The sequence below is a fragment of the Trachurus trachurus genome (genome assembly GCF_905171665.1).
Source record: "Trachurus trachurus genome assembly, chromosome: 8".
In the NCBI taxonomy this organism is placed as follows: domain Eukaryota; kingdom Metazoa; phylum Chordata; class Actinopteri; order Carangiformes; family Carangidae; genus Trachurus; species Trachurus trachurus.
The window spans coordinates 23,001,582-23,019,778 of NC_139905.1; the positions used below are offsets into that span (position 1 = coordinate 23,001,582).

An 18,197-nucleotide genomic window follows, 5' to 3' on the forward strand; every position below is an offset into this window, starting at 1 on the left:
CTCTTAGTGTGTAAATGAAATAAGTGATGATGAACTCATAACCCTTTCTCTAAAAACAGTTTGCTAACAATGCTATGATAGCTAAACTAAAGTGGAAAATACATTACACGGTTAAACTCTGTGTCACTGTGGTCACAGTTCAGGTCCATGCTAAATATTTCACATCAAGTTCCCTTTGTATTCCTGTTGTAAAATGTTAAAATGTAACAAAGTTTTTGATGACTTATCTTGAACTCTGGGGGCTCTACCTACATGTGAGTGTGTTTAGTCACTTTGGCCATGTTTCCAGTTATTTAAATCCCATTAATTTTCCATTTTACTCAAAGAAAACATCACATTACTGAAGCTAAAAACTCCCTTAAGGTCAACTTCTGGTTTTAAATGCTGCAGTCAGGGGATTTTTGATAATTTACCCAAATCAAAACACAAAATAGCAGCCAAGTTGTCCTCGGGAGATTATAACGAGGAAATAACTGGTCCAGAAAAATCCACACTGACATCATATCTCTATATCGAATGGCTACAGTTCAGAGAAATCACAAAATGTAACATGTGTGACCCAAGAGACGTGGTCTCCTTGAAAACTTTGAGCAGTTCATTTTCCCTGCTGTGATACATCACTTGACTTTACACTGTACAAATGTCAGCCCATCCGTTCACACATGCAGACAATAATTACGCCGTGAGACACTCAGAGTGCTGACAGGTGCTCAGCTCCTGTTTTTTCACCTCCAGGGAAAAGTTGTGAAGGTCACTGGATCAGCAGGCTGGAGAATGAGTGAGTGGAGGAAGCTGCTACGTTTTCACTGTTTAACATCATTTCTTTCATTGCTAAATGTCACTGTAAGTCTCTTAGGTCTCAGACTTTAGCTAACGAGCCAAGATTTGGACAAAAGGAGAATATATCGGTGGTCCACCAGTCTCTGCATCTTCTCCTTCTGGTGTCTCAAGTGTGTTAATGGCTGCAGGTGTGAGTACATGTATGTTTGTTTTCTTCTTCTTCTTTCTGTCTTTGCATGTGTTTGTGTGTGCAGACATTCAGTACCCTGTACCGTTGGCAGGCGTGTGCACGTTGAAGGTGGAGAAGTGTATTGTTCCTGTCGCTGGAGCAGTGAAGCTGTAAGCTGCATACGCCACAGCGGAGCCCACCATCAGGCCTGTCATGTAGGAGACTGTCATGGTGTTCCCTGGAGAGAGGATCAGAGAGCAGAGACGGAGCTGGATTTCTTCTCTAGTATTCAGGTGGAACTGTGTTAACACACTTATCTTCTGGTGAAATATTGTGACAAAAATAACAAACACATAGGCTATAAGATAAATGCAAATACATGCTGACATTAATCTGAAGCTGTTTTAACAACAACAGGGAACTATTAAAGCAGAGGTGTCAAACATAAGGCCCGCGGGCCCAAATCGGCCCTCCAGAGGGTCCCATCCGGCCCGCGGGATGAATTTACCAAGTGTGAAAATCACATAGAAGCCAGAAGATGCATAATATTGTTGAAATTTCTAGTATTTTTCCTCAAGAAATTTAAAAGGAGGGTTCATTTGCTCTAAAACAAAGCGAATATTTAGAGTTCTCGTTATTCATAGGTGATTATGCTATTATTTTACTGGTCCGGCCCCTGAACTAAAATGAGTTTGACACCCCTGTATTAAAGGTAACCTGAGAGCTGTGCACTTGTGTGGGAAACAGATCTACACCACAACATATAACCTGGCTCACGTGAAAGGTAACCTCCCTTATCAGGATCACAGCTAATATATATACACATATACATATACATATTTTTTTAACCAATCCATCTATCCATTGTCTACCCAAATGTCCACCCAAAAGGACCCAGGCCCAGGAATCAAACCCAAAACCTTCTTGCTAAGAGGCGACAACGTTAACCACTGCATCAACATGCCACTTGATATAATTATGAATACATAAATGAATAATCCTGTAAGTTATTGAATTAATGTGGAGTATAAAAGCGAATATATAGCTTCTTACTTTTCCAAACACTTTCATCAGTTGGTTAAGCTTTTCATTTTCCCTAACCCACAACTATAGCAGAAAATCAAAATTAAAATCTATAAAAAATATTCCAACTACTGTATCTATCACTAGTTCAGTTAATTTTTCAACTCCTTTTTGCTGAGGGGCTAACCACTGCACCACTGTGCCGCCCCTTAACAAATTCATCTTTTGAATAGATTCTAGATTAGTTAATCACATAAAACATCATAAATCAGCAAAGCTTCAACAAAACCAGATAAAAACTTATATAAAAACCATTCGCAGAGATATACAGCAGCACATTTGAGAAGCTGGAACCAGGCTTTGGCTTTTTAATGATAAATGACACAACGATATTTGAAAGATGGGTTCGACATGTAGAGCAAAAGACGATAAAACACCAGCGTCATCGAATCTAACAGACCAACCATGCACAACAGCTCACCTGCCAGCTCTCTCTGCTCAGGCGGCACTTTGCCAGCGGCCTGAATCATCGGCACAGACCCGAAGTATCCGTTGGTGACGCCCATGAGGAGGGAGAAGAGACAGGGCCAGGCTGGGTGGGACAGGGTGGGTGCGCTGGCAGGGTACACGCACATGACGAACAGAGGGATGAAGATCACCCTGAGGCAGGAGAAGAAGAGCAGACGGCCTCCAGACCAGTCGTACGGCAGCGCTGCCAAGATCTGAGGAGCAGGGAAGACGTCAGTGATGCTGCAGGGCCGACCAGCTGCTTCTCAGCCAAGCACAACAAATGAATCAAAATACACTTTATTCTCTTCCCTCGTCTCTTTTCTTTTACCTCTGAGCTACCTTCGGCTTCTTTTCAATTTAATTTCTCTCCTTATCTCTTCTTCCCTCCTTTTCAGCAAAATGCTAAATTTGCTGTCAGGACAAAGTCAAAGCACACAGTCCAAACAACTTTCACTCCATCAACGTTTTCCCTTCAGACTTAAAATTATGACTTAAGGAGACCAGATAAGGTTTCATTTCCGAATATTCAGATAGCGCCTTTGAGCTAAGAGCAATTATCCAAAAATAAAACAGTTTCTCCTGCCTTACACTCAGGTTTAATAAATGGGGCGACTCCTTCAACAGTTTCACAAGGTTAACCTCAGAGTTACAGTGTGACTTTGTCTCTTCACAGCTTCTGTAGTGCAGACGAGCTTGAAAAATACAAATCAAGGTTCTGGGGCTGCCAAGTGTGACCAACACTGGATCCAGTGGATTCTGCACTCGACACACATTTAATGGTTACCAGACTGATCACAAATATAAACTACATAAAGGTATCATCATCAAGACAATCTAACATCTGACATCACAACTCACAACAACAGTTTTATCATGTCTATAACGGGAATAGTGAAAATGAGAGTCTATAGTTAAACCATGATAATCATCTTCATACCTGGTGTTTCCTTAGAAATAAATGTCAGTAAAACAAAAGAACTCATCATCCAAAACCACAAAGACTTAATGCAGCCAATCAGGAGTAATGGACAAACAGCCGAGGTTGTTGATGACTCCTATCGTGGCACATCCACTAACAGCAGTCTGACCTTCAAAGTAAACACTGACAACGTTCTTAAAAAATGTTCACAACATGGGACACCGTATATAATCTGGTGGCCCTTTGCTGCATGTCATTCCCCCTCTCTCTGCCTCCCTATTTCCTGTCTCTCTCAACTCTCCTATCAATTAAAGGCAACCACCCCCCCTAAAAAAAGAAGAAATGTTCAGAAGATGTGAGTCAGAAAGAGTTTTATCTTTGAACATGGTTGTATGGTACGGTGACCTAAACACTGAGAGGGGAAACAAACGGCGAGAGTTGTGATTACGACCTCCAAAGTCCTTGGAAAACAACAAAGAGCTGAAGTTATTAATGATTCATTCCACCTGCAGCTGCTCACAGAGTCTGAACTTTTACCCTCAGGGGAAACAGTATGGGCTACCAAAGGTCAATACAAATATCCATAGGGAATATTTTTTTCACTATGCTACTGACTCAGGACTCCTAATAGAAGCGTAATGTGTGAGGTGTGGATGTGTGTAATGTGAGTTCTTTGCATTGTATTTAATATTCATGAATGTTTTTATAATAAGTGTTGAAGAAAAAGGTTTATTCTGTGTTTTGTGATTGATGTATGGTGTTATTATGTCTTTATGTATGGTACTTTTTAGAGGTGCATGAAGTGGTACTTTTATGTTTTTACAGTGAAAGGCAAATTTCCCCTTTTGTGGATGGAAAAAGGGGTTTTCTATTCTATTTTTACTCTATTTAAACTTGGACCAGAGATTGTTTCCCCAAGCCCATGAATGCCTCAATTAAGGGACAAAACTTCAACAGATACTTATTATCTGAGAAGAATCAAGTAAAGCCAAAATAACACCAAAAATAGATAAAAACTGTTTTATTTTACCTTCATTGGCTATTTTTTACCACATGGGGGCAGCACACAGACCCTGAACCTCCCACAAGTAATGTTATAAAATAGAAAAAAAATAGTGATTAACAATTCATGTGTCTACTGCATTATGTGATGTAATAAGTGAGTAATGAGGAAAACGGTCTGTTGAGGTGTCAGGCAGTTTCCCAGAGGCACCGAGGATGCTGCAACCCAAACCTTCAGGTGTCTCGATTATCATCATTTTAATCATTTTCTGACACTCCACTCTCCTGCTCCCCGTCACCCACGACATCCTGTTTTTGTAAGAGTGGGCTTTAATATTTCAATATCATAGCTTTTGATGATTAATTGACACAGAAAGAAAAAGTCACACGTCCATCTGAGAAGCTTTGTGTGGCTATAGCTGCTGGCAAACAGGTGCCTGTTTACTAATCCAGCAAATAGAGAGCAACATAATCTCCACATTATCGTTATCTTTTCACTCACTTTTCTGAAAATCTGTCCAATATTCATTTTCTTTTAGCTCTGTTTGTCTCTAACAACTCCTGAGCCAGTGGCTAACTGTGACCTCCTGATGATTGTGGCTGAGCTGCTTCCAGTGGGTTTTTAAAGCTTTAAAACAACAGTTTGTTAGCTCAAAGTGAAGCAAAATATTGGAGTTAAGAAGATGTGATAAGACTGTGAGGCTGGTTGGGGTCGCTGAGACCCGGTACAGAATTTCTAAATGTATTATCCATCTGATAACAACTTAGCTTCTTTGTTTTACTGGTTTACAGCTGATATTACAGATACCAGCTCGGCAAACACAGATATGAACGCACCTTAAATTACATTTTTCATTTATGTAGCTAAACCAAGAAGAACAAAATATTTCAAAACAAAACAATCATTGTTTAAAAAAAGGACAACACATTAATACTGTGTGACAGCATAAACTTAAAACAGTCCTTTCGTACATACTACACAATTTTTTTTTAAACCATTGATCTGATGATGAATAGGAGATTTAGATTAGATGATGCTTTTTTTTGAAGGCCCAGCAAACACACACACACACACACACACACACACACACACACACACACACACACACACACACACACACACACACACACACACACACACACACACACACACACACACACGCGCGCGTTGATATCAATTCTTCTCCATAAAATGATGAATGATAAACATAATTCAGGTAAGTTGTATCATCTCAGTGTTTTTGTTTAATTGAATCTTTTTGCTTAGTTAATAAACGAGTAAACTTGCGTCTCACCTTCCCAACGAAGTCGGACATGTTGAAGGTGGCCATGATGAGGATGGGGAGCCATTCCCCTAAGGTCTTGTTTCGTATCTCTGACTCCAGTCCGGGGAACAGACACAGAGTGATGCTGTAGGTCACGGCTATAGACAGCATGTAGGCCCAGATCACACGGGACACCACGTAACGATGCAGGATCATGTCTGGTTGGAGAGGACACACCAACACAACACACACCTTCAGCAGATTCTCACCAGACTGAGTGAGAACACACTCGTCGCTCTAATAATCACCAGGGGATGCATTTGAATTTCACACCCATCTGTTGGAGTCAGAGGGTTAATTGAGCAGTGAGTGTATGAGATTAAAGCTGAGAGAACCTCGGACACCGGGCCAGCTCCTCCTCAGCTTGGCTTTTGGGGCATCGAACCGCACGTAGGTACCACCCACAAATTCTTCAACGCCTTCCTCTGTAGCGGGCGGCCCTGTCCCTCCGTTTCCCTGGAGACACACACACACATATCGCTCAGTTGTTGTTTTTTTATTAAAACCAACCGATCATATCGACTATATCATGAGATAAAAAATCTCCTCCTGGTTTTAAGATGTATTTAAAACCATGAAAAGATCAGTTATAGCATGGAGCATCATCTTGTTCATTTCCTGAGAGCACTTTCTCATTCCCTGAGAGCACTTTCAAGGCTTTATGAAGGACATTATTACAGTTCATTATGAAAACACTAGAGGTAGACATCACACAATATGTAAACATAATCTGTGGTTCTGCCTTCAACTTGGTCTTTTCACTTCTTTTCATTGATAATGGCTTCCTGGCTGCATGACATCACCTTTTTATGGCAGCAGCTATTAGAGGACGACTGTGAGTAGCTGCAGGTTGATGTAATGATGTTAAAGAGAGAGCAGAGAGGACTGCAAAGAGGCCCAGGAGCTGCACACACACACACACACACACACACACATAGAAAGAAGCATGCACACATATACACATTTTCTCTTTAACCAAATATGGGCACATTATCATGCTTATATTCAAAGAAAACACATAATTCTTCATATGCACATCCCAGAGGTGTGTACAAGCAGACACACACACACACACGCACACCCAGATCTATTAGTTGATTAGTGGGACTTGCAGGCCAGAGGGCACCACTCTTCTTGATTATCCCATAATGTAGAGCGCTGCCTCAGTTTCCCCAGGCAACCAGAACAAAGAGCCGCCTGAATCAGCCCCCAGATGCAGAAAAACCTCACACCAACACAACACAACACATACCGTACACATCCTACCATAAAGCACAAGGCATCCCTCACACACTTCACACAGACATAATCATGCACATATGAAGCGACAGCAGCCTGAGGTGTTGTGTTGCCTTTGAAGGCTCTGAACACCATCGTATGGTTTGATGAGGAACATCAGCTCCGTGTCTTCAGACCAACAAACAGAGGATTCTGCTCCTCGTCTGTCTTTGTCCTGCTCTGTGTCGTCCCTCCTCCTGTTCCTTGTTCACTTTCTCCTTGTGTCATTTTTTTGTCACGACTGCCTCCTTCCTCCTCCTCCTCCTCCTCCTCCTCCTCCTCCTCCTCCTCCTGACAGACTGCCTCTGCCCCCCACCCTGCACATCTCACCTCTTCGCCTCAACAATTTTCTTCCAACTTTTTCTTATTATACTGTCTACTCACAGGAGACCTCAACCTCTTCCTTTCTCTCTAAACTCCATCTGTCTCAATCTTCTCTCAGCACTACCCACACCAGTGTCTCTGCACATCTCATCTCCAATAACTCCTCCCAAAGCCCCTTGTTCTTTCCTTTCACTAGTTTCCACAAGTAAATTTCCTCCCTGTCCAAGTGCAGAAACAGTTTGTTCTCACAATATTTTTGAAGGATCTGATGAATCACACGTGCATATGATGGTTCATGTGGAGTTAAAGTCAATCTTTCACTAAAGCCTAGACCTGAGAAAACACTGAATCACTCAAGCTACTAAATCGCATTTACAAGATATTAAATTGAAGCAGAAAAATTATCACTGAAATTCAATGGGTAGATAAAAATTATTTTCTGGTCCCGTTTGAATTGTGCCATGGATTTCACATGCTGTTTGTGATATTTAAAGATATTTTTTCAGGCAAAGAAGACTACAATTTAGAAAGAATTGTGATAATGTTAGGTTTTGTGTGAGCCCGCTTTGTGAACTACAGCTCTTCGCTGCTCTCAACGCAAATGATATACGTCACCACCCGCACTTGAACTCTGCAACAGACATGGTGATCTCTCTGCTCCACTTATTGCCTTTTCCAACGGCAGGATAAGAGCATAGAAAAAGAGGGGAAATCATTATAAGTCGGGGCATGTGGAGAGTTTTACTTGAATCGCTGTCGATGGAGAAGGAAGAGGGAAAGAGTGATGATCACATACGCAACTTAACATGTAGTCTTTCTCATTGTGTTTTCTCAACAGCATTTAACTGAAAAATGGCACAATAAACTGTCAAACTCTTGACATGAAATCATTTAAGTCTATAAACAACATCTGTGTAATCCAAGGCATAACGACTGGGGGATCAGAAAACAATTATTTTCTGTCCATTGAACACCATTAATTGTTTACACTCTGAAAGGTCCCATGGGGGTCCAGCGGACTCTATATGCACTCTATAGTGAATTCAGATTTCATATACAATAAATCATGCTAATAGTGCACAACAATATTTTTCTATTCTAAAATGAATAGCATTGCGTTGTGCTGTGTGGTGTAAATGCCATAGATGTGTTTTTTGTTCCATATTGGGGATTTTTGTTGGCACTATGGGCATTAAAAACAAGATGGCAGACATTCTATAAAGCGGACTATAAAATAAATAAAGTACTTTGGGACACAAAATCAGATGCTTTAGTAATGCAAGTGGCTCTGTAAGGATGTGCTTGGTCCCTCGAGCGAAGCTGAGCACTGTGTCAAGTCTACAGCCATGATGGCGGCTTTGCCAGGCTGTATTCTCCATTATACATCCATGGGACTTACATTTTTATTTGTACTCCCTGTATGAATTCAGAGCACACAGGGTAGGGTCAAGGAAGCGTTCACAGACTTACAAATCTTACTTCCTCTGCAGTGACATCGTGGTGAACCCTGTATCCAGTCCCGTTGTCACGTGGATCATGACCTTTGGCCGGACCCTTGCCCTGGGCGTGGCTGGTGTAGTAGCGGACGAATCGGGAGCGTCGAACCAGCAGGTGGAGCAGAAAGCAGAGCATCTCCATGCTGATGGAGACCAGGAAGAAGATGAGCGTGTTCCTCCTCTCGTCAGGGATCAGCAGCTTGGTGAAGATGCGGGAGAGCGAGATGATCACACCGGCCGTGCCTGGAGAGACGGGAGGGGTCGAGTCAAGTGAGAACAGAGGGAAATATACAAGATGGAGGTCTGTGGATGTGTGAGTGAGGGTACTTACTCTCTCCAGTCATCACTCCCTGTGTGTACCTCTTGGGCAGCATCCCCATGTAACCATAGAAACTGGACTGCTGCACTGGTGAGGGAGGAGGAGGTGGTTATCAGTGCAAACAGAGGCCTTACAGTCAACACTGTAAACAACAGCACTTTACTTAGAGGAGCCGTTTTCTGAACTTTCACTAAAAACCCCAGAGAGACTGCACTGACCTCCACGTCTCCATTAATTAAACTGTTTTTTTTTCTTTACTGTTGGCTGAAAGGATCTGTGTTCACACTAACAACAAGGAAACTGGCTCCGTGTATGAAAGTCATTAGCAGCAGCAGCTGATGACTAAAGCCTCACTGTGTTTGTGTTTGTGCCGACACGGCTGCTTGTTCGTTTGACAGTTCTGACTGATAACATACATTTACATTACACACCCTATGTATAGAGTGGAGGAGGAGGTGGGCAGAATATCAACACTTGTACAGTAGCACATACCAGTCTGACAGTCCCACAATACATCTGATTTTTATAGATATTTTGTCAGAGAGGTTTGAACTGTACTCCACTGAGCCTATATTACATATCATATCCTTATTAGATCTACACCGGCATCTACTGTATGATACACAAAGTAATAATGTCCATATTTACACCTCAATCCTGAAGGTGCAATCCAGTTCAACACTTGTTTTCCATATGATCTGTTCAATATGTCTTTTACGCAAACAAAACACCAGGAATACATTTTTCCATTCCAACAGTTGCTAATGTAGAGCCACCATTTACTCTCCTTTTAGCTTTGCTTTGGTCTCCAGCAGGGAAATATCTGGCATTTTACCAGTGAGATGTTGAGTTGAGTGAACATCCTGTACAGTTGGTTTTAGAGCTCATTCCCTAAAAACAGCTGCGAAGTAGTGACCCAACTCTCAGGTAGCAGCAGCTTATTGTACTTACACATTCAATAAATAGTGGCTGGTATATGTTTTTAAGGATATGAGATCAAACCAAAACAGAAACGCTATGGGATGTAAAACTAAAACAATGAGCTGAAAGACACTAAAAATGTCTCTATGTAGTTGAGAGCAACTGAAGAGTTGGGTGTTGATGAGAGCAGCTTTATGGGACTTCTGCATGGCATACAGTATCAAAGCAATGCTAGATGGATGGGTGGATGGATGGATGGATGGATGGATGCTTGGATGGATGGATGGATGGATGGATGGATGGATGGATGGATGGATGGATGGATGGATGGATGGATGGATGGATGGATGGATGGATGGATGGATGTTTGGGTGGATGGATGGATGGATGGATGTTTGGGTGGATGGATGGATGGATGGATGGATGGATGGATGGATGGATGGATGGATGGATGGATGTTTGGGTGGATGGATGGATGGATGGATGGATGGATGTTTGGGTGGATGGATGGATGGATGGATGGATGGATGGATGGATGGATGGATGGATGGATGGATGGATGGATGGATGTTTGGGTGGATGGATGGATGGATGGATGGATGGATGGATGGATGGATGGATGGATGGATGGATGGATGGATGGATGGATGGATGGATGGATGGATGGATGGATGTTTGGGTGGATGGATGGATGGATGGATGCTTGGATGGATGGATGGATGGATGGATGGATGGATGGATGGATGGATGGATGGATGGATGGATGCTTGGATGGATGGATGGATGGATGGATGGATGGATGGATGGATGGATGGATGGATGGATGGATGGATGGATGGATGGATGGATGGATGGATGCTTGGATGGATGGATGCTTGGATGGATGGATGGATGGATGGATGGATGGGCGGGCATTGGTAGTACCTGTGCATCCGAAGGCGACCACTCCCACCGACACGAGGTTGATGATGTAAGCCTGCCTGGTGGTGAACTTTGCCAACCAGACATCAAACACGCTGACGAAGATGAGCGGCCCCAGAGCGAATATGTATCCTGTCGACGCAGACCCAGACAGACAGGTGGACAGTGAGGACACGCCTCTGAACTAGGTCATGTTGTGATTGCACTGAACACATATTTGACAAGGCCGGTGTGCGAACGCTATCACTTTCAACTCAAGTCCGATCCCGACTTTATTATCTCCAGAGACGAGCTCTTGTACAGACAACACACTTCAAAAGGCATCTCCCTCAAGGATGCGAGCGGATCTATTTTAAGCTGCAGAGGCTGGAGTGGTGAAACCTTGCTGTTACATACACTGTATATGTGCAGAGAAATCCAACCTCTCCTCGGGGAACATGAATTTTTAAAGAACTTTTTTTTTTTCATTTTTGCTCAAAAATGACTTGTGATATGTGGGTAGCACTAGCAGCTTTAATATTTCCTATCCTAGTCTCCAATATCCGTGTTCTACAAAGAAATATTTACACTTCAAAGATGCAGTAGCTTTTAAAAGCTGCTTTTTAATGAACAATTTTGGACCACATTTCATCTCTCCAGTATCCCACTCTGCCTTTCACAAACCTGATGTCAAATCTGCGTATATGCGCACGCTTATATGTGAATAGTTTACTTCAATAGCATTGTGAAATGTTATGATAGCTGAAAAAACTCAGGATGATGTAAGATCTTGAAAGAAAGCCTCCTGTGAATTCACTGTCTTTGTAAAAGTTAGTTTGAAACAGTTTATGACTAAAACCCACAGGAGATTTATTGCGGTGTTTTATTTTCTTCCCTCTCTTTCTCTCTCTCTTCATCATAATGTCTGCTCATTTTTGCTCTGTGTACTCTGCTCTGATAAGCCTCGAGGGTCCCAGAGGGTCATTAATAAATGAGAAGCGGTATAAGTTCCTATAATGAGAGATGTTTCACAATTAGAGATTTGTCTGGCCCTGTCTGACTTACCCACAGTAATTCTGGTGTGCATGCTGAGTCGCTCCACCAGCACGTTGGTGAGGATGACGGCCAACAGAGCCACCAGGATGTACGTCAGGCTCATGTCGAACACTATGGATGTGCCTGAAACACACACACACATACACACATGACTCCTGGGAGTTGGATTTGAATTTGTGCCCTCAAGTTGTGTCTGTATTCAAAGCATCCTCTATTTTCTTTCTCCTTCTCTTTTCCTATAAGCACATGCGTGGGTTTATTTGTGCTTGTGTATAGACAGTCATACCTTCAAACTTGTGGTGCAGGTAGTCCACATCAGTTATGAAACTGTTGTAGGGAAGCAGGAAACCCACTCCAGCCAACAGCATTGCAAAGTAGATTCCATGGTAACGGTCGTCAGGGATTGGCTCCTCAAAGTCTGGGATGGGAACGAGGGAGTCAGGGGTTGGAGAATTAAAAGAGAAGGAAATCACGATCATGCAGCGTGGGGAGGGTGTGGGGGGGGTAGAAATGACTTCACAACACCCAAATTAGGTCTGAAGCCGACGCACGACATCTTCATTTAAGCTAATCATGGTGAACGCTGATAGAGCAGAGGCGTAGCTGCTGCTCTGCTGATAGAGCGGCTGCTGCTGTAGAGGGCCGTGCTCCTGTTGTGCTGGCTGAAGGCTGATCACAGGAAGAGTGGATGAATCATTGGGAGAGTAGTTTCGGTCCAAAGCAGGACTTTAGTCTTCAGTTTCATGGTTGAAGTGTGATGTGCAAGTTTTTTTTTTTATATAACTGTTTATAATCCTTTCCTAATCCTGTGAGCCCACTATTAATGGCTCCAAATGATTTTGGAGCATTTTGATTTTACAGCAGACTGAAGGAGAAAACCCCAATAATTTACGTCACAGCTTAATGATGCGTCTAATTTGTTATGACACAAACTGGGGTTGATGAATTATTATCCTTCTGTCGGTGCGTGATAGTCTGCACTTAGCTCAAGAGATTTTCTTATAAATAATTGCCTGTTTTATTAATCATCTTTTCCTTTCTGCTGGGTTCGTCGTTTCCTTGGATTAAAAAAAAAAAAAAAAAGAACCTTGACACAAGCAATTTACCGCAGCAGCTTTTTGTTCAGAGTGGGGCAAAGTGTGCAGTTAGCATGAGCAGTGATACATCGTCAGGCAGAGGAAAAAAAGATCAGCGCCTGCAGAAAGTCAAAGCTCATTAACAGAGAATCCAATGAAGAGGACACTGCAGCATTGCTCACACTGTGACTGACATTTCATTGCAGGGACTGACAATAAGGAATTGCTTTAGGATGGATTTTCATTTTCTAATGTTTCTAAAAACCTTGCACAGACAGCAAAGTCACCTGTGAGTTTCTGGAGCAACATCAGTCTGGTCTGACTGTCTTTACTCAAACGCAGCATAGTGGAAAATATCAGACCATATATGAGACTATGCAGGCTCTCTGTGTGCAGAGAAAGCAACACTTGCTTTGTTTTTCTGGCTGCAGACGGAGGTGTGGAGACTGACAGCAGCACGGAGGAGGCGGAGGATAAGCAGACGAGGAGCAGAGAGAGAGAGAGAGGGGTTTCTGACGGTCCGGGGCGCTCGCTGTGTGTCCTCAGGTCACTTCTGATTTGATTAGCGTGCCCTTTGTGCAACCTGAGTAACCAGGCAACACGGCAATTATTCTGCTAACAGGCCTGCCCACAGTGTTTTACATGCACATCCTCTTTTTCTCAACACAGGTTTCATTCACTCCGCCCTCCGTCATCATCTATAAACACACACACACACACACACACACACACACACACACACACACACACACACACACACACACACACACACACACACACACACACTGCTGACTGCCTCATGGTGTCAGCTAGAATTTGAATTATTCTCACTTTTAGAGGGATGGTTTGTAAACCATGGTGATGCTGCAGCTGGTTGTGCCTCATTTCCCAATTTTCTAAAGTGGATAAAACATTTTTTGGACACATTAGAGTAAATAATATCCTCTGTGAGTATTTCCCATGGCAGCAGTACAGTGTCTAGCTTGTGTTCGCTGTCTCTAGGACATTGTGTTGAGGTTGTCAGGGCTAAAACAACAATGTAATGTAATGTAATGTAATCTCAGCACCACATATGAGTAACTAACTACCCTGTGAAGCCACAGAGTTAAACAAGGAACAGGCTAAAAGGTGTTACCTGTTTTGACAATAACCATAGTATGTTAAAAAACTAAAATATTAATATCATATTAATAATGCATTGTTATATTTTTGGTGCAGACTCACCCTCCATCTCTGTTCACTTCTCTAAACCAAGGTAAAGACCTCACCCTGATCCTATCCATCAAATGTTCTGTGATTATCACAATAATTACATTATTGCGTAGTGTAGTGAATCTGATCTTAGGCAGCCACAATACACAGTTACCGCACCAATCAAATTACAAATGAACAAATTATAATGAAATAACTATTTTCTATCAGTGGATCTAAACACACTGTGTTGCTCCTGTTGTTTTGGTATAGAAGGTATTCATGTGGTCGTCTTTTTTTACATTGATTGTTGTTGAAGTTGTTGTTTTTCAAACACATCTCTTTCCTTTCTTTCTTGTTCCTCGTCTGTCTATTTATAAAGGCAGCACACACACATACACATACACATACACATACACATACACATACACATACACATACACATACACATACACATACACACACACACACACACACACACACACACACACGTAGACACAGCAACACATTTAGTCAAAACAGAAACTCCCTCACCAGGTTCGGACAGAGCCAGCACTCCTCGCTCCGGGGCGTCTTTATTGATCTCCTCCTCCTCCAGCTGGTACGAGTCGAAGCTGTAGCTCTGCACCACGCTGCTCTCCCGACCCTCTCTCCAGCCCTCCCTCCCCATCTCCCTCCCCATCTCCCTCCATACAGTTCTGCCTCCATCCCGCCACACATCCCTCTCTTCAGGCGTCTGAACTGGCGTAGGCCTTCGGCGCTCTGCTCCCACTGAGCTCATCTCTTCACTTCAAATATGCACACACAAACACACACACACACACAACACACACACACAAACACACTCCTGTCTGTTTTACAAGCTACTCAGTCTGTGGTGTGTGCATGTTAAACACAATCCCGGTGACACGCCCTGGTAGAGAGGCAGGAAACCTTCAGATGTTGGAGGATCTGCAGGAGGAAAACAACAGGAAACAGAAGCAGAGACAGAATTAAAATGTAGAAGAAGATATGGATACAGAAAAGAAATCTGTCAGTGTCTTAGTGAAAGTGACAAGACACAAGGTCAGACACCTCAAAGAAACATAGATTGCTGTGTGCATGTTTGCGTGAGAGGCATATTAAATGAGAGAATCGGAGTGACAAAGGATGTATGGCTGGATGCAGACAAGGTCAGCAAAATGCAGCTCTGCATTCAATGAGCAGGCACTGCATTATATTATTACTGTACAATGCAGGAGAGAAGAAAAAATCGATGGGGAGATTAATTCATCGTGATCTTAATGATCTATTGCTGGATCAAGTGAAGTCAGCTGGCGAAGCAGGCCAATGTTTTGGGCTTCAGAAACCTGTGACAAGACTTTAAAAGTATTTTCTGACACTTTCAGACTAAACCGATTTATCAGTCCAATTACAGAAACATCAGCCTTACTCTGTGTCTAGTGATCAATTGATGGAATTTCTTGATCGATTGATAATTGATTTGGTCTATAAAACATCAGAAAACACTGCTTTGTCCAATCGTGTCTAATTTTGTCAAACAACCAAAACCCGATATTTCATTTACACTGACGTCAATGAGACGAAAGCAGCAAATCCAGATGATTGGTGTTTAAAGATTGACTGAACCCATCAATCAGTCTGATCAATCGTCTATGTTCAATTGTTGTGATAAATGTTTTATCTCTATTTTAGCTCTGTCATGCACATCTTCGCCTGCTATTAAACACACTCCACGCCCTCCATGTTTGGATTTAAACATTTATCAGCAGGTGTCCCTCCTGTCATTATAGCAGCTGACACATGGCTCAATAACCTGCTTTCATTCACTCCTGTCAACAGGGACCGGTGAGAGAAATGATACAAGCTAGATCAATATGAATGGGTATTGACGTTGTTCCATATGCAAACACACACACACAGGAAACACAAAGGTTCATCTATTGTGTTCTCCTGTGGTTACACAAACACTTGCAGAGCACATGCAGGCAGCCACTACATCAGCCCTGTGGCCTTGTCTGCTTCACCTCTGATGCCCTGAGAGTTAGATTTCCACTCTGCTTTTATATTATTATTTTTTTTTGTTTTTAGGGTGAGATCCTATTTTAAACCCCCTTCCAGCTGGATCTGGCAGGATCAGATGATGTAAGAAGGTTATCATCCCTGTAATGTGGGCTCATCCTGGCCTCTGGAGGATGCAGCAGCAGCAGAGGAAACAGGTGATTAGACAGAGGACTCCGGTTCGATATGATGTGGTTGTGTGGGTTGTTTTTAAAACCTCATAATGATCCCTGATCACTGTCCATGGAAGACAGACGTGCTTTGCAGAGTTTCCACTTCCAGACTTGAGGCGGCGCTCTCAGCCTTCTCCTTCAAATCAAAAGGCTCCATCCAGCCACTGTAATTGATTTGCAGTCTCATGTCACGCTGCAGTTTCAATTGTTTACTCACAAAATGATTTAATCCACACAAAGGGAAAAAAAAACCATCAAGAGCAAGCAACAGCAGAGCAGCACCTGATGTCACGCTCTGAGCTGATCACCTGCTCGGCAGATGAATCAGTTGATTATGAACGCACCAACTCCACCATCAATTAACCTCACGTGTTTTGCTTGTTATTACGGCGCGTGACTATTAAAAATTGCAATTAATCAAAAGAGAGAAATACGCGACGGCTGAGCAGTGAAGGATACACAGAGGATCACCTCACTTACTCCTCTTCTTCTTTTCCAATTGATCATTAAAACCATCCTGATCAAGTCCAGCAGCTTTAAACGTCGCTTTTAGATCCGTGCGCGTCTCTCTTTCTTTCCTTCTTTTCTTTCCTGTTTTTTTTTTTTTTTTGTCCGCGCTTCAACGGAAAAACAATAACACACACACAACAGGTTACTAACGGGCCCCCCTTTACCTTCCCTCGTGTCTCCCTTTCTCTCCCTCGGTTTGCTTGCAGAAGCGGACGCCGTCCCCCCCCAGCAGGGTCCTCGAGGTGGTCTCTGCCGGTCGGACCTGGTCCTGGTCCCTCCGCAGCCGGTCTCCGCCAGACAGAAGGGAAGCCCCGGTGCCGTCCTGCGTGCGCTCCTGAACGCACCATCCGGCAGTAGAGGAAAGGGAGAAAAAAAGGTGTGTGTGTGTATGTGCGTGGATGGGTGAGGAGAGCAGAGCGACGGTGGGTGGGGGAGGTAGAGGAGGAGGAGGAGGGAGAGGAGGAGGAGGAGGAGGAGGAGGAGGGGGGGGAGGGGGGAGTCGCCTCTGGCTCTTCATCTCTCGCAGTCAGTCTTTTCCAAAGCGCTTATGAGAGCATCCAAACGCATGTTAAACAACTTTTTTCTCTCCCAGCGCAGAATACAGTTAGCACATGTTAAATTATTGAGTATGATCTCTCTCTTCCTGTTTTCATCCTAGAAAGTAGAAAAACCACCAAACTGCAGCAGGAGGAGAGAAAAGGAAGGACAAAAAAAAACTGCAGTGAAGTTAGTTTGAAGTTGGATATTTGACAGACATTCGCTCACTCACTCGCTTCTCAATATATTAAAAATCCATATAAAATATTAGATGTGTTCAAATGCAATAAAAACAGGTGTGTCTCATAGAGGAGGCTTAGCTCTACCATCCTGTGTCGATTTTGAGCCAACAGGTCACATGACCTAGGAGTTATTGAGCTATAATGCTCATATTTACAGTATAAAATACATTAAAAATTCATATAAAATATTTAATGTGTTTAAAAGCAATAAAAACAGGTGTGTGTCATAGAGGAGGCTTAGCCCTACCATCCTGTGTTGATTTTGAGCCAACAGGTTACATGACCTGAGAGTTATTGAGCTCTAATGCTCATATTTACAGTATAAAATACATTAAAAATTCATATAAAATATTAAATGTGTTTAAATACAATAAAAACAGGTGTG

The 18,197-nt window shown here is 42.7% G+C and overlaps 1 protein-coding gene across 1 annotated transcript; it reads right to left on the minus strand.

The window, feature by feature from the left end:
- Positions 1-1,038: 1,038 nt before the first annotated feature.
- slc29a4a (solute carrier family 29 member 4a) lies at positions 1,039-15,070 on the minus strand (the record flags this gene model as incomplete). Its single annotated transcript, XM_083977171.1, has 10 exons — positions 1,039-1,187; positions 2,454-2,694; positions 5,699-5,886; positions 6,064-6,184; positions 8,801-9,069; positions 9,158-9,232; positions 10,991-11,119; positions 12,032-12,145; positions 12,309-12,440; positions 14,824-15,070. The coding sequence occupies 10 exons, from the start codon at positions 15,068-15,070 to the stop codon at positions 1,039-1,041; spliced, it is 1,665 nt and encodes a 554-aa protein (XP_083833297.1).
- Between the last annotated feature and the right edge of the window lie 3,127 nt (positions 15,071-18,197).